Here is a 20,673-nt window from a genome sequence, read left to right as displayed (position 1 = left end):
GTCACAATACTCCTTTTTCATAGCGGTTTTTATTTTGTGAAGCTTAGGCGATGGCGTGTAGGCTTGATGAAAACCTTTAAAAATTTATACCTCGACGATCGACAATCTGTCGGCAAGAATTATAAAGTTGGTCTCAACAGTGGCATCTTCGAAATTGAACACATCGGTGCAAGAAGACCGGTTATGGTAAGCTTTAAGATCTTTAGGGGAATCCGTGCATGTTCTTATATGCGTTAAACCGGAAGCTAAAGCAGATATGCAAAAACCTCGCCACCAACAAAATCATTCGACCTTAGGCGAACTTCGGCACTCATAATAGGAACAATCTTTTGGTAAAAATTTCCATGGCCTTTTTAAGGCGCAGTTTTGCCGATTTACTCCCTTCCACGATGTGACGAGCCTGTTTGAATAGGCCATAAACATTCGAAAGCGGGGTGTAAATATCTCCGCCATGTACATAATAGCCTCTTATTTATCCCATTCATTTATAAAGAGAAAACTGCACTAACTTAACCCGGGGTGAAGATTAAAAAATCTCGATTATCAGATGGTATTCAACAATTTTGGGCGCCTTTCAGGTAAGAAACAGTTTATAGATTCACATTCGATTATTAATTCCAGAAGTAGTACCTTCTACTGTTTTTGTATAGCTAGAATCGATATAGGGAGCACCTGCATAAGCCTTTCAATATGTGGTTCAAGTAGCGCATGCATTTTATTGCCATCAAGTTCGTTGTAACGAAATAACCCACAGCGATGATTCTAAAATCAACAGGCTACATATACGCAGTATACACATCAGCTATCCACCTAAAGTTGAGGCAATACAGTCTGCAGGTATGGAAAATACATCCAGACGTCTGACCTTCTGGAAGTCAAGCTTCTTATTGTTACTAAAGTTAAGAAAGTTATTTGATTGCGGATGTAAACTAGTTTTTTCCCTTCATATTTAAAAATCCAACCTTTATTATTTACTGGGTTTGGGGCTGCAATCCCAAACCAAAGTGTTTAGATAAGCAATCACAACCGGACACAGTGGAATACACAGGTGTCTCAAAGCATTTCAGGTACCCGATTGGGGCTACATTTAAACTTAGTTAGGGTTAGGGACGTGCATAATGTGCCAATTCCATTAAGAAATTATTTATGCCTCCTCCACTGCAAGTGGCAGGTTATTTTAAATTAAAAATTTTTATTCGCTCCTGAATGTTGGTGATTTTATTTTGTTGATGTTATGCTTTTGATTTTATTTTGTTGATGTTATGCGTTTGATGTTATGCTGCTGATATTCGTTGCTTTATCATAAACATGACCATGTATAAATAGACGCCAACCGATAGGCAGCCCCATATGGCTTCTATACTGTCTTGGAAGATAATTCTACTTTTCGGCCTATTGTCAACTAGCCTTGTATTTGGAGAGAATGCTAATTCAGTAAATCCAGAGTCTTCTTCATTCCAGAGTCAACTGGGTTCGCTGATAAGAGGCAATATGAGCTTGAAATTTCTCAATATAACTCCAAGATTTGCGTGTAATAATGAACATGAGCCTTGGTGGAATCTCTCGTGGGAACCCTTTAATTCTTCAGACAATGTTACAATAACTATCAGCAAGCAAAATGAAACTATTAAAACATACATTGCTCGTGACATTGGTGAATCTTCATTTAAGCTGTCCAAAAATATATCCACCTATTATCAAGTAAAAGTTTCAAACAGCTATGGAAGCGCTATCTCATCATTAGCTTCCATTTCTTGTCAAGGCTTTCCACCCAGAGTTTCTTACCCAAAAACAAACGGATCAGAAGTTAATGTGAACACTACCAAAGCTATAGTCAAGTGGGATACTACCTGGTTCAGTAAAGCCTCTGAACCCTCCTCGATCTTGAACATTAGTTTTGTTGATCAAGTGACTGAGTTGAATTACACTTTTACAAATATCACAAACAATGGATCGGCCTTTGTAGATATTTCATCCCTAGCAATGCCTGTCTCTATTTATGGAGTCTTTATAACCGGCTATGCTAATGATGATCCGACCAAAACCCTTTTTGGCGAAGTTTCAGGTTTGTTCAACATTCTGCCTGAGGTTGTCGATGTACCTGATGAAGCTCATAAACCTCCCTTTCAAAATTCAACCATTTCTTTCAGCTGAACTTGATGAAATCGATCAGACTTGCCTAATATTTTTTACCTCATAAAAATATTAATCCCAGTAAATGTAGTTTCAAGCTGTGTACTTTATGACACCGAAAGCGGTGTCTTTAATTTAACGGGCTTTGGAGCGCTTGTTCCGGCCTTTTACCAAATTCTGTAAATAATTCTTTCAGTTTTGGAGTGTCAAATGATTTCACAGTCGGGAGTGTAATTGACTTTTCTGTCATTCAGAACGTAACGGCCGTTGCTTGTGGGACGGAGTTAATGTCCCGTGGATTCCGTCGACCTCTTTTGGGATTGCGAATCTCACCGCTATCCGTCTTTCTAGCGGAATTGTTTGCAGTTTCTCAACAAATGTCATAGACATTGGATCTAGTATTTTTGACCTTTCATACATGCCTGGAACTTATCAAACCAGAATCAACTGCTGCTTTGGTACTAATACCTGGCGTAATTTCGAGATCAGCTGATCACTTGGCACACATGAAACGAACGTTAACATTTTCGTATGTAACGGCATTCAAGTCGCTGTTAACGTTCCTGGTCTTGGCAAAATTGCACTACTTCCGCGTCTAAAGCTGCGAATGTTTCTACTGATTTGGCTATCCCGAACATCTTTGTTGGAACTTACAATTTAGGTGCTGCCACCTGTATAGGTTATGGTGAATCGCCTATGGCTTTGCTTTGTTATGCCCAATACCTTGATATACTCATGCTCAACGCTACCGTTTATATCACAAGAAATAAAACCCTCAACGCGCAATGGGACTGAAGAAATCTAGCAGGTGGAAATGGCCTAATGTAACTTTATCTAGCCAGAAATAGTACCGTAGTATATGGATTCTTTTCAACTTCTGATAGCTCTTTCACCACAACCAACAACGTCGTTCTTTCTGATAAAAAGAATACCAACAAGAATTCCGCAATTTCTGATAAGCTTTCGTTATGGTTCAGTATAGTCGATAGTAAAAAATCGATTCATTACTCATCGAATTGAACACCTGCAATGTTAAAAGTAAAGGAAGGCAAGAATTTGTGTAACGTAGAAAAATCACTTTTAGCGAAGATCCCTTTGGTGAGGCCATGGGTCGATACCGTTTTACAAATGGATAGTTACCTTGGCACCAAGCGGCCACTAAAGGCTTCTTTTGAAACCCCCACGGTAAACATCTTACGAAGCTGGTTCGCCAAGAAAGCCAAGTTTGCGCATCTTGAAGCGCGAGGCTAATCGCTCTTCAACGGCGAGTACTTTTACTCAATAAATGCCTAAAGTCGGCACACATTGCGAAAAGCTGATGAAATAAATTAGTTTATTGCAAGCCTGCGGTCATAGAGCAAAGAAGTGCATCCAGAGCACCCAAAGAGATCAACCCGTCATCAAAGCGTTCCCAAAGCCGCTTACAGTAGGGAAGCATCGAGGAAATCTTCTTTTCTTCTTCCAGCAGAAGAGCCGGAGGAAATTGATTCAGCATTAGCGCAAGCAGATGCTGGCAAAGGGCAGCATCTGATGGACGCGCAGTAATCCATTCGCTGGTCCATCCAAGTAGCTTTTTTTGTCGCTCCAAGGGAAGAGTTTTAATCAGGGGATCGATGGCATTTGGACACTGCCTTAGCAGAGCAAGCAGCCTTAAAGGCTGACTATTTTCAAGCGCCAAACGGACCGCATCATCTATTGCTCCCAAAGAAATGGCATTCCTAAGTGCCTGCTCGGCCTCCATCTGTATTGTTCGTGCAGTATGTTCCCTGGCGCCCACTTCTGCAGATATCTCAGAAAAGATAAGTCCAGGACCTGCAAGAATAGAACGGCCATCTTGCGGATGGATAAGGAGCGACCACAACTTTTGAGAACAAAACTCTTTCGTTTCAATAGTCGATTCACATGCTCTCGACCGCCAGTTCCAGACTTTTGCAAGCCCATCAGCACCACATGAAGCGATATGGGTGCTTTCATCTTGATCGCCAAAGGGTGGAAAGATGGCAACACGAAGGATGCTGCCTGTGTGGCTGCCATCTACACTCGGACCACCCAAAACGGAAAGAGCAGCACCTGTATCGGCATTCCAGACTCTAATGGTCATATCTGCAGAAGCAGTGAAAGCAACTGCAGCACGAAGAGTATTTGCGCCAATGGCGACGCTCCATATGCTTCGTGTATGTCCTGTGAGTGTGTGCTTGAGGACAGGACAAACTCCCGAGGCATCCCACACCTTTGCTTCCTTATCTTGGGAGCCCGTAATCAAGAGATTAGATCCCATGTGTTTGCACGCAGCAATGGACGTTATTGTAGCGCCAGCATGGCCCAGAATTGCCGAATCTGAGGTTATTTTTGTAGATTCGATGCTCCATTGACGGATCATTCCATCTGAGCCAATGGAAAAGATATTGTCATTTGGTGTTAGAGCGACTCCAGAAATTGCCACATTTTTGCCGACATTTACGCTATCTTGTAGAGAAATTTGTAAAGTCCCACCAATGGGTTGTTGACTTTTGTCATGGACCCGCCATAGCGAAATGGTGCCATTCTTTGAGCCAGAAACTATGCGTCCATTTATCCCTTGTGAGAGAGATAGAATGGGCGAATCTTCGATCTTGGAAGATAAGATGGGCCACCCCTTTCCCTCTCTAATTCCGACAAGAGCACCCGAATCGCTAGCAAAGATAAAGCAATTTCCGACCGAAGCCAGGTCGGTAACTTCACCGGGATCACCAATCGTGGTCATCGCCAAAATCGGAGTCTTTTCATAATCCTCCAAATCAAATACCGAAATCAAAGGCAGAGTTGGCAGTCCAAGTGCAACGGCCCGAAGCCGCTTCAGCTGTGCGTCGCTGCAGATGCCATTTTGGGTTTCCACATTGCTACAGTTGACCTCAGCCTCCATTTTTTTCTTAATGAAAAGCAGCTTGTTACATCTTATAGATAGTTCTTGAGATGAAACGAGTTGCAGATCTGAGGTTAAGCGGAAAATTCCCAAAGAAGATGTGCCAATCCAAGCTTCTCGAGATTGATGGGAAGTCGAGGCAACCGTAGTAATTTCATTCTGGACTAGGCTGCTAGGTAACCCTAGCTTCCGGACGATAGACTTTGACATCAGGTCCCAAATTACAAGAATCCCTGAACGATATGCAACGACAAAGAATTTCACAGCAAAGCATGCAGACCCAGCAATCGAATCTCCGGCCACTTCGCTTGAAACGAGCGGTGCAGTGATTGGCTTGCACGTAGAAAGGCTCCAAAGACGAATGGCTCCCTCGACCGAAATAGTGGCAAGGATCTCTCCATTTGATAAGCAATCCATTCCGACACTAACGCTATCGGGGCGAATAGAGTTGACCAGAGTAAGTGTGCCAGAGCTCACATGCCACAAACGAATCGTCTTGTCCGTAGACGATGTAAGCAGCAAATCTTGCCTGACCAGCAGCATTCCAATGACGGGATTGTTATTTGAATGTGGAACCATGCTCTGATGAAGGGAGACCGAAATGTTTTGATCAGAAGAAACCTTGTACACGTTAAGCATGTTGGAAATTCGAAACGAAATAAAAAGAAGCCCATCTGCAGCGGCCATTGCTATTGGGACATCATCACTTTCTGCACCGTCTGCATAAGCATTAGGCTCGATGGTGAAAGAGCTAACAGAATCCACGCCTTCGTGGATCAGCGTTGCATGTATTTTTGGTACATTTTCCGTAGAGAGGGAACATGAATACAGAATCGATCCGTCCGGGGAAAGTGCGCTGGGCCCAGATCCAGAATAGAAACGCGGGAGAAGCTCAAGCGGCTTGGTCGAGAAATGCATGTTTTAATTTATTTTTGAATTTCAAAAGGTAACTTTTATTTTTGGCTATTGACCCTCCATTGCTTCTTTTGGCTGTTTCTTGACAATGAGAACCGAACAGGGCGCATGGTGCGTACAATAGTCCCCGGTGGATCCGAGAAATGCCCTTTTGAGCGCTCCAAGACCCCTGGAGCCAAGAACAAGCAGATCAGCATGTATCCTCGACACGGCATCGACGATCTCGTCTCTCGGGTCTCCCTGACCGACCAAAGAATGCACCTCCAGCTGCGAATAGACCTTCTTAATTGCCTCATGATGGGTCAAGACGCATCTTTTTGCCTCATCAAGAGACTCTCGGTTGATTTCTTCCAGCATGGTCCAAGGGATGCCACCGCCAACACCTGCAGAGTATATCATCGATGCCTGCGGGTTGATTTTGGCGACGCTCAACAGGTAGACGATGTGTTTTTGAGGGTTGATGATGTTGCCAAGCACCCATTCTAGGGCATAAGACGACGGCTCCGAATCATCGACTGAAATCAAAATATGGTCCAGTGTTTTCGTGGCTTTGTCCACTTGCTTCATTTCACTGGTATAAATTGGGCTTTGGGCCATTGCTAGAATTGAAAAATTACGCCAAATCTTAATGGCTATCAATGCAGAATCAGTTGATCACTGCTATTGCAAGTTTAAAGCCGAAACTTAAATTGACGATGCTGGGTTAACCAGTTGACATGTAAACTTTATTTGTCGGCACTCTTCAAAGGACATGTAGGCTAATACCCCTAACGGGTGGGGTGGTGCCTTCAGGTTACAATCAAAGTATCTCACATCGTCTTGCTCTTCCCTGATGTTTTTTATCATCCAGAGTATCGACGGATAGCCTTTTCGAGGCAGAAAGAGCAATGATGCTCTCAAAGGCAGCCCTTACTTTTGCATTGGTCCTTGCAGATACTTCCATAAATTGAATTTTCAAAAGAGATGCCAGGGCCTCGCCTTTTTCGCGCGTGATCAAATGATCGTTGACGAGGTCTATCTTGTTTCCGAGCAGAATGGCATCAAACTACATTACGAAATCTGCTGCTCATACCTTCGGGCCTGCTGATGTATGTCCCTTTATATTCAGCAGCTTGTGGTAGAGCTGATAGGCATATTGGAAAGAATAGACCGAGTCGACTGAATAGACAATCAAGTAGGCCTGTGCTCTTCGCATGGCCAGGTCTCGTGTTCGCTGCAAGCGATCATCACCGGCAGTGTCGATGATTTCGATATTGAATATCTTGCCCAAATGCTCAAAATGGATGTAATGGCCATCCTCAATGGTCGGCGCATATTCGGCCGAAAACAAGTTATTCAAATATCGTTGCGCCTATGTGTTATTGCGGTCACAAACCAGCGAGGATTTGCCGACTCCAGAGTATCCAACAATTGCCAGCCTTATTTCAACCATCGTAAAATTAAACAGGTGTCCTGAAAGATAAAATGATCAACCAATTGGATCAGGGGGATCCTGCGCAGTTTTCGTTTGCAGACGAGTGAATCAAATTTAGCAAATCGCAATCATACAGAAAAACATTTTCATATTCCACAAACGGGGATGAGCGGAAGAATTTCATTAAAGGGGATTCTTTCGCCTTCTTGTTAACGATCCGCAAGTAGGCACTGTAATGATCCACAGCTCGCTTTCGATACTTGGCCGGCCCATGCGACTGAAATACAAAAAGGGAAGAGAGAATGCCACTATTGTTGGCCTTGGGATGTCCGTCTGTATTTTCGGCTGAAAGCCTCTCCCAAATCCTCAAAGCAAAAAATCCGGCAAAGCCGTGGAAGATCTGCATCTCCAAATATGGCTTTTGCACCAAATGGCTGCAGGTAAAAAGATATGATGCAAAACCTTGTCAAAAGGTCATAGGCTTCCTGATACATTTGGAACCTAGAAAGATACCTAAGACACTCTGCCAAATAGACCACTCGCTATTGATGAAAATGTGGCTATATGTTACTCTGGGCTTGTCGGTAACAAAAAGTTGCAGCAAAAATATCTTCACTTGGTTGTTATACAAAGGGATGGAGTCAATTATGGAAAACATGATCTAAAGCTCGACACGGGGCATAAACCTACCTTGCTCAGCTCTTCAGGGTAAACGACAAAAAGATAAAGGGACTTTTCAAGAACAAGCAGCAAAGAGCCATAATCCCGCATGGAAAGATAATATTTCATGCTATTGAGAAGATGCTGCTGAGCGTAGCGGATAAACCCGGTCCTGTTCATTAAATTTAATAAAATGCCCACTTTAATTGTTCATTAAATTTAATTGTTGCTTTTAGTTCTGATAATCATGATCTTGCAACAGTATAAACAGATGATCAACAAGCATAAATAGCCAGCACACGTAACAATCAACTCAAAGTTTCCAATGTTAATATCTTTCTTGGCATGGATCTACTACTATATGGCGTCTTTAATCGATAAAGGGCCCTCTCTGCGCGAGCATGATGATGGACTTCCCCCGTATCTAAATAGCAACTTCACCTTCAATCTGACCCAATATGAGGGACTCAATTACTTCAAAGCTTACAGCTTTCTGGAAACAGAGGACAACGAACTTCAGGGTATCAACTTTCCCCTTGAAATAGGATTGCACGAGGATCTCAATCTTTCCTTTTTTGTTAAAGCTAATCAATCGGCGGCAGCTCGGCATACGAAAATGCCGGCTGTAGATGACAAGGAGACCATCAAGTCCCTTGCGAAAATGGCCTCAAACTCATTTCTTTCAAGGGCAAATGCCGATATTCCCCTTGACCCATTTGATGAGTCCGAAGAAGAGTGGGACGAGCAAGCCATTCGTGGGTATGTGTATACAAATCCCTCCCGGAAGCTTGTGGTCTTCTCCATCGATGCGAATGTTCCGTATCATACATCTTCGGATGTTTCAATTGAAGCCGATAAGTTCAATAACAATCTCATGTTCTCTTGCTGCTGTGCTCGGGTTGATTTTACTTGGACCCCCGTTTGTCCGTGTTTTGTTTCAGGCTCGTCTTGCAACAAGAGATGTCTCTCTGATTACGCACAAGAACTAAGATCGAATCCATTTTCCAAAAGAAACCAGGACCTATATGCTTCCCAGGCTCGCGATCTACAACAAGATTCTTCAGCCCACAAACATATCCCGCCTGTTTACTATCATCAAGCAGTTCGGATTTACAAGCAGCTGTTGAAGGAATTCCCTGAGGCTGTTATTTGGGTAACTGGATATTCTACTGGTGGCGCTCTGGCCGCTCTTCTCGGGGCTGCCTTCCCAGGAACACCGGCCATTGCATTTGCGTCTCCTGGTGAGCGTCTTTTTGCTTCGCGTCTTGGGCTTCTCAATGAAGAGGGTCTTTCAAAAATGGAGGACCTTCCAGTGTTTCATTTTTATAATTCTGCAGATCCTATTCCAAATGGAGACTGCATGGGCATTTTTTCTCCATGTTACCTTGCCGGCTATGCTTTGGAGACCAAATGTCATTTGGGGAAGGTTTTCAAACTTGCATCCGTTAGCGGTGACTCTTTTTCCGACATTCAAGCTCATAAGCTTTCTTCTATCATTGCAAGCATTGACATGCTTCCCTTGCCTGAATTTGTGACCCAGGAAGACTGCATTGATTGCGGCTCCTGGGCATTCTTGTAGACAATATTCGTTAATTGAAATTAAACTTTATAATCTTCAATTTAAAGCTAATTTCAAAATGGTTTCAGAGTATCCAATCAGATGACAGTTGATGCTTCATGGAAACTTACTAATTGCCTCCGACTTCCATCGTACCCAGAATAAGAATGGTGTTTAACCCAAAAGATTCTGAACCGCTTGTAACACCGATCGATCTTCCAGACTCCAAGGCACGCGCCCGAAATACCTATATTCTGGAGTATTCTTGGGAAGATTGTATCGAGGCCTACATGCGCAGGTTTCCCAAGCATCCTCGCATCACGGTTATGGCAGATTCGTTTATTCTGTCTGAGGAGAAGGATGAATACAAAGAGCGCACCATCAGGCGTTGTTTGCTCAATATCGACGTTCCTCAGGCCATCAAAAAGGCCTTTTCCCTCTCCACATTTAATTTTATCCAGGAAATGCTGCTTGATAGAAAAAAGCGGAGCTTTCGTCTAAATACGACAAACGAATTTCTTATTGGACGCTTGGAGATCCATGAAAATGTCATTATGGAGCCGTGGAATATGGAGAAACAAGTCGTGGACTACCAAAACGGAAAGTATTGTCGTTTCTATCAACGAGCTACACTGAAGCTGCCGGGGCTCGTGCCCTTTTCTGGGCAGATAGAAAAAATTGCCATGAAAAATTACCAAAGAAACATGTCCAAAGGCAAGTACATTGATACAAAATTCATATTGGAAATGCTTGCTGAGCGCAAGGGCATCTCTTTAAATCTTTCTCGCTACAAGAAAAAGTTTCAAGTAAACATGCTGTTAAGGTCAACTCCAGCCGTCATTCTTCTGATACTTATTGCAGTGACTGATCATTTCCTTTTCGAATATTTAAGTCTTTATTCCTTTTCGATCATTTCTGTTTTGTTGGTTTTTATTTTCACTTTTTTTATCGATGTCATTGAGCCCATTTTGGCTATTTATTCAAGCAAGTTCAAACAGGCGGTTCCTGGAGCTTCTGGAATGATGATTGCGGCCGCTTTGGCCGATAGTTCGGCCATATCGCCAAAGCTTTTGGAGGCCGATGGGTTTCGGAAAGACATTTTTAATTTACTGTGCAAACATCTACACGGGCAATCTTCAGATGGCGAGCTTTCTGCTGGTCTCGTGCGACTTACTCAGCTATCAAATGAACAATCTGATACAAAAAAGACCAACACATTCTCTATCAAGGTGCCCTTCTCTCGTAGTGTTGCCGTTTATAAAAGCCGTGTTCCTCCGCCTCCCCCGGTCAATCATTTCCCACCAAAGCTATTGAATTTACTTGTTATCAAAATTGAAGACGGAGATTCAACCTTGTGGGTGACAAAAAGTATACGCTCTTTCATTCATTTTTGGTCCAAGGTCAAGTACATTTTAAAGCGATCTCCAGATGATGGTACCGATTTTCTGACCGAGTTCAACATTTCCAACTGGAAATATTCTACCCTCGAAACTTTTGATATTTTTTTGCACAAGGACTTTATGACGTCGCAAACGAAGCAATTTCAGTTGGAATATGCTCGTGTATTCGCAGACGGTCTATTGTCAAAGTTTGCACATGACCTAATTAGCGTTTTGCACGAGCCACAACTGCAAAGAAAGTTGACCAGAAAGCTGTTTTCGTTTCTATGCATCGATGATGAGATTATCACCACCAGACCCCCCTCCTTTGATCTCGGATCAATGCGTTTGAAGGCATCCCACGAACGCGGTTCTTCATTCCCCCGATCTCTTCCCATTGCAGGGGTCATTTCCTTAGCCACTACAACCCGGCTTTGGAGAGAATGGTTTTTTAGCTTTGCAGAATCAATTCCATTTCTATTCCTTTCTGCTGCTCAAGAGGCAGGTAGATTTTCAATTGAATTGGCAATACCCCTTGGTGGAACAACAATTTCAGCTTACAAAATCATACATTCGGAGCTCGATCAAATATTTCCTGGTGGAATTTTTCAGGTTCTTTATTCTTGCAAGTTGGATATCTCCTCATCAACACTTAATTCTGGTATTAATTCAAATGGTACTACCTGTCAGTTGGTCATTGGCTTTAAAAAATCATCCTGTGCAGATGCATGGATGTCAGGATTCACCAGCTTGGGTGGGAAATTCCATCGGGATGGTTTCAGTAATAGCGAAAAACGCCTTTCAAAATCACCCATTTGTGATCTTTTTAGGCCATATCCAAGTGAAGATGAAAAGAAAGATGATGAATCTGGCGTATGTTCCTTTCCTCCCTATATACTTGGAAAACCTTTTCGAATGGCTGTTGTCATTAATAGGCCTAAAAACCCCTATTTCACACCCCCCAATAAAAGGAGCTTAAATCCTGTTCTTCTTTCTGCAGAGCTTTTGAATTCTCTAATTCTGATGCTGGGCGGCCAATCTCAATTGCCGAAAATTTTCACCGAGCTAAACATTCCCGACAGCGATCACAGTGACGATGCGGATGCTGATAATGGCACCAGCGCTAATAGCGATTCTATGCATATATACGCTGATAAGAATTTTTCGGATTCAACCACATCAGCTCCTGATTCTGCGGACAATATAATTGACAAAGATGCTTCTGAGAGGCAAAAGGCAAAAGAAAAGTTTTTCAAGAGCCTTTCTCTTTTGAGGCATATTGATCTTATTTCATTCTACAACCCAAGTGGAATGATTTCCCAATTCATGTGGAATTCTAAAGAAAAGATCTCCTTTTGGGTGAATATCTTTTTTACTCTTCTTTTACATCAACAGTTCATATTGGCATCTTCGTCTATCCGGTGCGCATATGATATTGGCGGCTTCATATTCTCTCAATCTGACATTAGATCTTGCCTATTAAAAAGGCATAGATATCTGGTCAATCCGAATAATTGTCAGAAAGTGTCTGCTCACGACCCGCGGCATTGGCTGGGTTCTATTTCTGATGACGATCCAATCGATAGCTTGTTTTTGGTATTGCTATCTCCTCTCCACATCACACCGGAATGTCCGCTTGTTCTCATCTTCGAAGGGTTATCAGATGAAGAGTTTCTTACCCGTTTGCACTTGATTGCATCCCGCGCACTGGAGCCTAGAATTTTGCCCAAATTTCCCCACTCGCCATCTTCGCAGGTCGTAGAGATCGACAATTCGTTGCTTCCCTACTTTAAGTATATCGAGGATACTGCGTTGTCATCTTATTCGTCTGCAAAATGGCACAAAAAAGTTTTCTTCAAACGGCTGTTGAGCTTTATGCCTCTCTCTATGGTTGATAAATTGTTAGAATGTCACATTTTGAAACGCAAAACAAAATCGAAACGCAGGCTTAAATGGAACCGCCCCATCTCGATTTTGACCTATTTTAGCGGCTCAAGTACTGCGGATCAAAGTCATTCTGTTAACAGCGAACGGAGCCACAACACCACTAGCAGATTTTCAGACCCTAATGTACAGCCAGAGTATCCTCAAACAGCTCCCCTTGTATTGAGTCCCAATGACCATTCTGACGCTGAAAGCAGCCAATATTCTGAATCGTCCTCTTTAAACGGCCCAACTCCCAACATTCGCATCTCAGTTTCTTCAAAAACAAAAATTTCATTCACAGATCTTGAACTAGATTCCCGTCCCCTTCACGAACGCATACGCTCGCAATAAAATTAACAATTTATCTTTAATTTCTTGGCTCCCATCGGGGGTTAACAGCGGTTGCGCTGCATCTGAGAATTAACCACCACCGGCGTATAAAATCAAAACCTTAAACAGACATCAAGGAAAAGTTGCATTTGATCGGGTCAAGTTAACGCGTTATATATTATGATTTATTAGAACTCATCATCATCTGGAATAGGCATGGTCTTGGCGATTTCCAAATCTTGTTGATATTGTTTCATCAAATCTAGATCTACAGTTTGTTCTGCAGGAAGGAGAGCAGGTGCCTGCACTAGCTCAAGCTGCGGATTTCCAGTAAGCTTGCGGGCCAGCCACACAAAGGGCTTTTCAAAGTTATAGTTAGACTTGGCACTAATGTCATAATACTGAAGGTTTTTCTTTCTATGAAAAGTGATGGACTTGGGCTTCACTTTTCTGTCCTTGATGTCGACCTTATTTCCACACAAAACAATCGGGATGTTTTCGCAGACACGTATCAAATCGCGATGCCAGTTCGGAACATTCTTGTAAGTGATTCGCGAGGTAACGTCAAACATAATGATGCCACATTGACCTTGGATATAGTATCCGTCGCGGAGACCCCCAAACTTTTCCTGTCCGGCAGTGTCCCATGTGTCAAAACAAATCGGGCCGCAATTGGTATGGAACACCAGTGGATGGACTTCGACGCCCACAGTGGCCACGTACACTTTATCAAATTCACCAGAAATATGGCGTTTAACAAAGGTAGTCTTTCCTGTGGATCCGTCTCCAATAAGAACGAGCTTGAAGTGAGGCATGTTGTGGTGATCACTCATGTTCGGCAATGAAATAGGATGGATGAAAAAATTCTGGTTCGATGAACAGAGTCTACTCAGATTCTTAAATTTGACAAAGTTTAAATTGAATTTATAAAATTTTATTTTTCCGCTTCATCATTGATTCTTTTTGAGTGTAGGTTCTGGCGAGGAGGTGCTGTTGGCAAATTTATTTCGACTGGGAACCGAAGTGGATGATGTTGGGGCATTTTTGGTCTTTTTAGTGAGAAGAAGAATCATGAACAGAAGAATAATGGGAATTGCGAGCAATATGCCATAAACGGTGGTCGATGAATATTCTTTCTTCATATCTTCGATTAGCGAAATGGCCTTATTGGCGCTAGTTGCAAGCATGGAAATAGCCTTTCCAGCAGGCGAGAATGGAGCTAGATACTCTGGACGTGGTTCCATCGTTTTCCATTCATTGTTTTTAAAGTGGCGCGTAAGATTCATCTCATTAAAATGAGAATCAAGAACATAGAAGGATCCATTGACATAACTATAAGGATGATAAGTGAAAAATAATGGTACTGGAATATTGTAGGGATTCTGAATACTAAAAGACGAGCGGTAGTTGCTGGAGCTTCAGAAATATCTATCTTTGCCACTTTTACTGATGAAGTTCCTGCTTTTATAAATGCCTTGAGCTCGGGTGAAAATCTTTGGCATGCAGAGCACCGTTCCGTAGAGCTACAATTGATAAACATGGGGATTTTCTTACACAACAACTAAATATTCATCTCTAGCGCCGAGAAAGGTTTTCTCAAAGTTTTCGTCACTGATATTGATGGCTTCCAACGGTGCATATTTGGTTGATAGGATTGGCTCTTGATGGGCAGCAGGAGAATCACTAGTCTCATCGAAGGCGATTTTAAAATCCACCTCGGACTTTAGCGAACATACCAAGGCGAAAAGCGCAAAAAGGGTAAATATCAACTTTTTCATTGATTCAATGTAATATGGCAAAGCGCAAGCAAAGTATAAATTCTGCGGGAGGTTGGTGATGAAGAATTGTTTTGCAAATTGCAATCGCTATTGGGCAGATTTTAAAACATTTTAAATTTAAATAGGCATTCAAGTTGAACGTTTCAAATCATAATGCACCTTGAGGTCAGATTGGACCAGTGTTGAGTGGGGGTGCGGCGGCGCGGCGCAGATTGCATTGAAGCCACCCAGAACCGATTTGATAGGTCAATGGGCCTCTCGCATTATAACGATTACATTGCTGCAGAATTTACAAATCAAACATTATGATCTTCACACGGGGATGTGTCAAGATTTTGATCCTTGATCAATTGGTTGATAAATAAATGGCCAGTGAGTGATATAAGAAAATTTTATTAAAGTTCGGCATGGTCGGGCTTCATGAGTTTTTGCCAATCATACATTTTTATAAGGTCAAAAACCGCCTTTGTCAAGTGTGAACGCTCCATTGAAAAGACCAATGCTATAAAGTCGTGTAGAAGCTTCTTTGTATTTGCAGGCATCAGTAAAAACCACTCGAATTGAGAATGGCTTAGCAAATTGGTGGATGGGATAAACTCCAGAAATGGAGAAATAAACTGAAGTTGTGTCCATGAAAATTGCAGCGGGGTCGGAAGGTTTTCAAATGCCATTCTATAAAGTTGCTTTACCGAATCAAAGGCCAACGGAAGTCGAGTAAAAAATGCTTCCCACAGTTGGGGATCAATATTTTGTGGAGTCTTCTTTTGTAAGAGCTCCTTAAAGTGAACCTCTTGTCTAGTAAGAAAATTGGACATTGAAGATGGCGTTATCACGCCTACGGGAGCATTTCGTGAATTTAGAATCTCGTTGACGGTCATGATAAATGATCTCTTCACGCTATCGAGAATATCGTTTAAAATGTTAAAGTTATCTTCGTCAGAAAGATGATGGGACAAAGATGCCGTCTTGTCAAATAGGTGAAAGATGGAGGCAAAATTTTCGACCAAGATGTTGAGTCCATGTCTATCAAGCATCTCTATAGTCGATGCATTTGCATAATGATGGAGATCCTCCCTGGAAAATGTAGGGAAAAAGGAATCAATGAGAAAGTCTTCATCCAATGAATCGCTACCGGCAGTTGTGGGATTGAAAAGAAGAGCAAAGATGATAAGAGTTGCCAAAACGAAATATGATGACGAGCCTATCTTCATTCTGTTGTAAAATGCAAAAATTCTTTGAAATTTTATTGCAAACTTGAATAATTTAAATGCCAATAGATGAACTTTGAACTTTGAATGTTGAACTTTGAATGTTGAACTTTGAATGTTGAATGTTGAACTTTGAATGTTGAATGTTGAACTTTGAATGTTGAACGTTGAACTTTGGATGTTGAAATTTTAACAACCCCGATTTTAAACAATTAGAAAGAGGGTCACATTGTATGGTTGACCGAAAATTTCCAAGACTGATCGATCAATGCCGCTCATCAAAAATTCCCATCTTGGATTGATCTCTGTCAAATCCAGGCCGTACTCTTTGTTCATTTATGCATTTGCTCTTGACATTCTTGTTGGCGGCCGAACTTTGCTCGTCTCTTTGTCATGCGCTATTTCCGGTCTCCATTGGCATTAGCCATTATTACCATCCGCATGCGCGGTTATTTTGGACTTTTTCTCAAGAAAACAAGAAATCTGATAATTGTGTGCCCCTACATCAGTTTGCCGATGTTTCGGCCGATTTTTCAATCGAAGATATGGCTATCAACGCCGCAAAAGCCATTTGCTCCAGGTGCTATAACACTACCCGTGTTATAGATGCCACAATAAGCTTTGAAGTGACAGATTCATACAAGTCGGAGGGTGATTCGCTTTCTCATGTATATCTTCGCCAACTTCATTTGGGAAAACCTGTTTTAAATGCTTTGTTTAGTGCTCATTTCTCGGCACCGCAACGGCTTCCTTCGATGGCTTTAAATGTAAGCATCGTTGCATATAGTTCGAGCATTTATTGCTTCACATCTAAGGCTGATTCTTTCAATATTTCTGTCTCAAAATGCCTTGGAAAGCTGGTTTCATTTTTAAAGTTTCCTCTGATTGACATCGATGAATTGCAGCATATTCAGCTCTCCTCTGTGGAATATACGCTTGGCCTTGGAAATCATTCCTTTTATAAATTTCCAATAAGAGCCACTGCATCTTGGTTTTACCATGCATCCCAGGATGCCCTTTTGCCTACGTGGAAATTCGAAATTACCATTGGCGATAGCCTCGATGTCATTGTTGGAATTGTGACTATTCAAAAGGGTTCTGGTAAGCCTCTGATCCTCTCCCTCAACAACTGGTTAAAATCGTTCACTTTTTCTTCCGATTCCGGCCTTTCGCACTTTTCGCCAGAGCAAAGTAACTCAAAATATTTGGTTTACCCACTTGGAATTGATAGTCCCTCTGAAGGGCCGCCTACCACATGTTCAGGCCCATTTTTCAAGAACGGMATCTCCAATGGGATGGAATTCCATCGATAAGAAGGGCCATTCGACAAACTCGACCATCGGAAATAATGTTTTTGCCCAAGAAAATCATTTTGGTAGCGATTATTGGGTTTCCAATAAACGGCCAGTTTCACCGGAATCCGCCTTTATCTATCCCATTTCTGATTGGAGCGACCCATATTCGTATGTAAACTCTTCGATTTCAAATGTATTTTATTGGATCAATCTCCTCCATGACATACTATACACGTATGGATTTGACGAGCCTGCTGGAAACTTTCAAAACAAAAACTTTTTACGCGGCGGAAAGGGATTTGACGCCATCATTGCGGACGTCCAAGATGGTTCTGGGGTATGCTGACGCCTTGATCTTTTTCTAGGATAGCAATGCCAGTTTTATGTCGCCGCCTGACGGCCAACATGGGCGCATGAGATTGTTTCTATGGTCCAAAAATAGACCAGCACGCGATGGCGGCCTGGAAAGCTGCATTATAGTTCATGAATATGTGCATGGCCTCACGTCCAGACTCACAGGTGGGCCAAAGTCATATTGATTTAGGTGGCCCCTCTAATGCAGACTGTTTATCGTTTGGAGAAGCAGGGGGTATGGGAGAAGGTAAATTTGGGGTCAAGGCTTATTGTTTAAGGTTGGGGAGATTTTTTTTCCATCTTGCTTCGAATAAATGGCAGCACACCTAGGGATGCTTCATTCGGAATCGGAGAATATTCAAACGGAGAAACATCCTCCAACATCAAAGGCATAAGGACACATCCATACGGCATGAATAGTAAGTTGTCCTGCTCTTTCATAGACTCGATAACCTACTCTTCAATCCGAAAAGAGATGCGGGGCATTCATGCCATAGGGGAAGTATGGGCTCAAACCCTATATGACGTCTATTGGTCTCTCATCGAAGATTGTCAGTTTACTGCCCACAATCCATTTTGGGATGATGGGAAGAAATCTCAGCCTAAGGGGCCAAATGACATAATGCTCGGATTGCTGATCGAAGGAATGAAGCTACAGCCTTGTTGGCCAACATTTGTGGATGCCCGAGATGCAATTCTGGCAGCTGAAAAGCTAAGGTACAAACAACTGTTCAGATGTTCCCTTTGGAGGGGGTTTGCTTCAAGGGGTCTTGGGATAAAGGCGTTGCCTGGGGGCAAGGAATGCTTTCTATTACCAGAGGACTGCACTTGGAATATATAAAATTTTCATTTGAAATTCGAATTCTACGACGCTTCATGGGAGGGGGCATCAGATGCCAACTATTGTCATTACCGCTTAAAGATCATCAGCCGGAGCATTGAGATCAGGATGGTGCCTGATAACTAAAACTAGTCTTCGCACCATTTGGAAGAAGCCTTTTATGAAAAGATATCCATTTCCAGTATCGGATTGTGTATGTTTATCGCACCGAGCTCCTTAATAAATATACCGGATGAAAACACTGAGAAGGCATGCAGAATTTACCCTCATGACCTCGAGACATTTTCTGATAAAATAGATGCTGACTTTGAGCAGATGCTCGGCCAGGAATTTGGAGATTCACGATTTGAATAGCAAAGTCGTACTTTGAACCTTATTTGAGGTAAAGAATATTCTCTGGACGCGCCAAATTTTATAGGGCGGAACCATTCTTCAATCGGTTTTTGCAAAGATTCGGGCAATCGATATTTTTTTGTTTACAAAGACCGTTCTCATTTCTTGAAGCTGAATACGGCTGATAAAGTGCAGAAACTTTCTGGCAAATTGGGAAGGCAGTTCATTGAATATCAGCAACGGCCGAAGGAATTTCCATCCACACATGAAGAGGAAGATGGCCAGTTCCGACCAACTAGAATTAAGTGACGTAATAATCAAATCACATCTGGCGGATACAAAAAATCCACAATGATCTCGTTTCTATCATCCAAGGACTCAAAAGAGATGTCCGGATTTAAATACCCTGTCCAATAAAACATTTTGGCCTAAAGCCTCGCATTTCAAGCTTGCAGATGAAGTCTCTAACGATCAGAAGATTTGGTGCAACTCTTTCTTGTGGCCGTCCTCGTCCGCTTTGCACCGAATCCACTAATGGGGGAACATTGGCCTCTTTATTTGTTGGATTTATTCGCGAGTCTTTGCGCTAGATTTTCTATCTGCTCGTCGAGTGTTACTCGCTCGATGCATTGTTTATTTTAATGCCTGCAGATAACCTTGCCATCGAAGCTTTGAATCTAATTGTCGCTTCGTAGCTTATTGAGCCCTTCCTTCAAGCGGTGAAAGTTTCGTGTACCTCCCCGCTTAATTTTCGTGGAGATTTTCCATTCTTTTTTGAGAAAACATAGCTGTCATTATTGGCTCAAGGTGTGCCGAGAAGGATTTATTGCTTCTTCTGTGTTTTTAGACGAAATTATAGGTTTTTTGGTGCTTGCGTTGGGAAGGGAACATTTTTATTTACAGTTGGTCAAGGGAATCGGGTCCAAATATCCATCGCTGTCAAAAATCATCTCGAGTGCATAAGGGGTCCTCAATTTGATCTGAAGAGATTCCATGTGCCCTTTTCTTAATGGAGAGTTTAAACTATGGGTGGTCAAGTTGATACCATTAATTGGCGGTATCACTTTGATCCACACGTTAAACAAGATCCGGATCCACAATAAACGAAAATAGTTAAAAGTGAGACCGATCCCCAATTGGTCCGAGTTAATTTTTACTGCAATCCAGAAGAAAAGGCACCCACTTTACCTTTTAAATGTTGCTGCTCCAATTCAGATATTCCATTTTCGGTAAAAAGGTTTTACTCGCCCCAAATATAGACCCCGACAATGAAGTTTGGATTTTTTCTTTTTTTAGGATGGTGTCTACACCACGCTGCACACCATAAAGAATGGAGAGAAAATCCCAATGTGAAAGGAACACTGTGCAAGATTAAGTTTTTATCCTCTGTGATATTTTAGTCTATTCATCGTCGTCCTTATCATCCACCGCGGTGTCGTCATTTTCAGAAAAAATTGCATGGAATGAATCCCTTCTGTCGGCACTTGTTTCGCACTGCTTGGAAGAGCCGGGGCTGAAGGGACACGATTTAAAGATAGTTATTTCGCTTGGAGGCGGTAATTCCTGTTCAATAAAATGCTATCTCCTCGAAAAGGACACTTTTTCGGCGCAGGGGACATTTGTAAAGCTGGCATCATGTGCTGAATT

The 20,673-nt window shown here is 42.2% G+C and overlaps 9 protein-coding genes across 9 annotated transcripts; 4 read left to right on the top strand and 5 right to left on the bottom strand.

Annotated features, from left to right (window-relative positions):
* Positions 1 to 1,350: 1,350 nt before the first annotated feature.
* On the top strand, positions 1,351 to 2,154 carry DI09_36p170 (uncharacterized protein; the record flags this gene model as incomplete). The annotated part of the gene is made up of 1 exon (XM_013382379.1): positions 1,351 to 2,154. The coding sequence occupies one exon, from the start codon at positions 1,351 to 1,353 to the stop codon at positions 2,152 to 2,154; it is 804 nt and encodes a 267-aa protein (XP_013237833.1).
* Positions 2,155 to 3,466: 1,312 nt separating this feature from the next.
* On the bottom strand, positions 3,467 to 5,953 carry DI09_36p160 (uncharacterized protein; the record flags this gene model as incomplete). Its single annotated transcript, XM_013382378.1, has 1 exon — positions 3,467 to 5,953. The coding sequence occupies one exon, from the start codon at positions 5,951 to 5,953 to the stop codon at positions 3,467 to 3,469; it is 2,487 nt and encodes an 828-aa protein (XP_013237832.1).
* A 45-nt stretch (positions 5,954 to 5,998) lies between these two features.
* DI09_36p150 (uncharacterized protein) lies at positions 5,999 to 8,204 on the bottom strand (the record flags this gene model as incomplete). Its single annotated transcript, XM_013382377.1, has 7 exons — positions 5,999 to 6,582; positions 6,764 to 6,968; positions 7,023 to 7,301; positions 7,344 to 7,368; positions 7,499 to 7,826; positions 7,878 to 7,974; positions 8,055 to 8,204. The coding sequence occupies 7 exons, from the start codon at positions 8,202 to 8,204 to the stop codon at positions 5,999 to 6,001; spliced, it is 1,668 nt and encodes a 555-aa protein (XP_013237831.1).
* A 181-nt stretch (positions 8,205 to 8,385) lies between these two features.
* On the top strand, positions 8,386 to 9,603 carry DI09_36p140 (lipase; the record flags this gene model as incomplete). The annotated part of the gene is made up of 1 exon (XM_013382376.1): positions 8,386 to 9,603. One exon carries the CDS (start codon positions 8,386 to 8,388, stop codon positions 9,601 to 9,603), a length of 1,218 nt encoding a protein of 405 aa, XP_013237830.1.
* A 146-nt stretch (positions 9,604 to 9,749) lies between these two features.
* DI09_36p130 (putative phosphatidylinositol transfer protein Sec14) lies at positions 9,750 to 13,238 on the top strand (the record flags this gene model as incomplete). Its single annotated transcript, XM_013382375.1, has 1 exon — positions 9,750 to 13,238. The coding sequence occupies one exon, from the start codon at positions 9,750 to 9,752 to the stop codon at positions 13,236 to 13,238; it is 3,489 nt and encodes a 1,162-aa protein (XP_013237829.1).
* Positions 13,239 to 13,405: 167 nt separating this feature from the next.
* DI09_36p120 (RAN-like GTP binding protein) lies at positions 13,406 to 14,050 on the bottom strand (the record flags this gene model as incomplete). Its single annotated transcript, XM_013382374.1, has 1 exon — positions 13,406 to 14,050. The coding sequence occupies one exon, from the start codon at positions 14,048 to 14,050 to the stop codon at positions 13,406 to 13,408; it is 645 nt and encodes a 214-aa protein (XP_013237828.1).
* Positions 14,051 to 14,167: 117 nt separating this feature from the next.
* Positions 14,168 to 14,995, bottom strand: DI09_36p110 (uncharacterized protein; the record flags this gene model as incomplete). The annotated part of the gene is made up of 2 exons (XM_013382373.1): positions 14,168 to 14,549; positions 14,772 to 14,995. 2 exons carry the CDS (start codon positions 14,993 to 14,995, stop codon positions 14,168 to 14,170), a joined length of 606 nt encoding a protein of 201 aa, XP_013237827.1.
* A 395-nt stretch (positions 14,996 to 15,390) lies between these two features.
* On the bottom strand, positions 15,391 to 16,206 carry DI09_36p100 (uncharacterized protein; the record flags this gene model as incomplete). Its single annotated transcript, XM_013382372.1, has 1 exon — positions 15,391 to 16,206. One exon carries the CDS (start codon positions 16,204 to 16,206, stop codon positions 15,391 to 15,393), a length of 816 nt encoding a protein of 271 aa, XP_013237826.1.
* A 1,287-nt stretch (positions 16,207 to 17,493) lies between these two features.
* Positions 17,494 to 18,693, top strand: DI09_36p90 (uncharacterized protein; the record flags this gene model as incomplete). The annotated part of the gene is made up of 4 exons (XM_013382388.1): positions 17,494 to 17,835; positions 17,864 to 18,017; positions 18,043 to 18,099; positions 18,131 to 18,693. The coding sequence occupies 4 exons, from the start codon at positions 17,494 to 17,496 to the stop codon at positions 18,691 to 18,693; spliced, it is 1,116 nt and encodes a 371-aa protein (XP_013237842.1).
* Positions 18,694 to 20,673: the final 1,980 nt, after the last annotated feature.

The sequence above is a fragment of the Mitosporidium daphniae genome (genome assembly GCF_000760515.2).
Source record: "Mitosporidium daphniae strain UGP3 chromosome Unknown contig-36, whole genome shotgun sequence".
In the NCBI taxonomy this organism is placed as follows: Eukaryota; Fungi; Microsporidia; genus Mitosporidium; species Mitosporidium daphniae.
The sequence above is the reverse complement of the archived record's forward strand: the minus strand, read 5'-3'. Positions and strand labels throughout refer to the sequence as shown.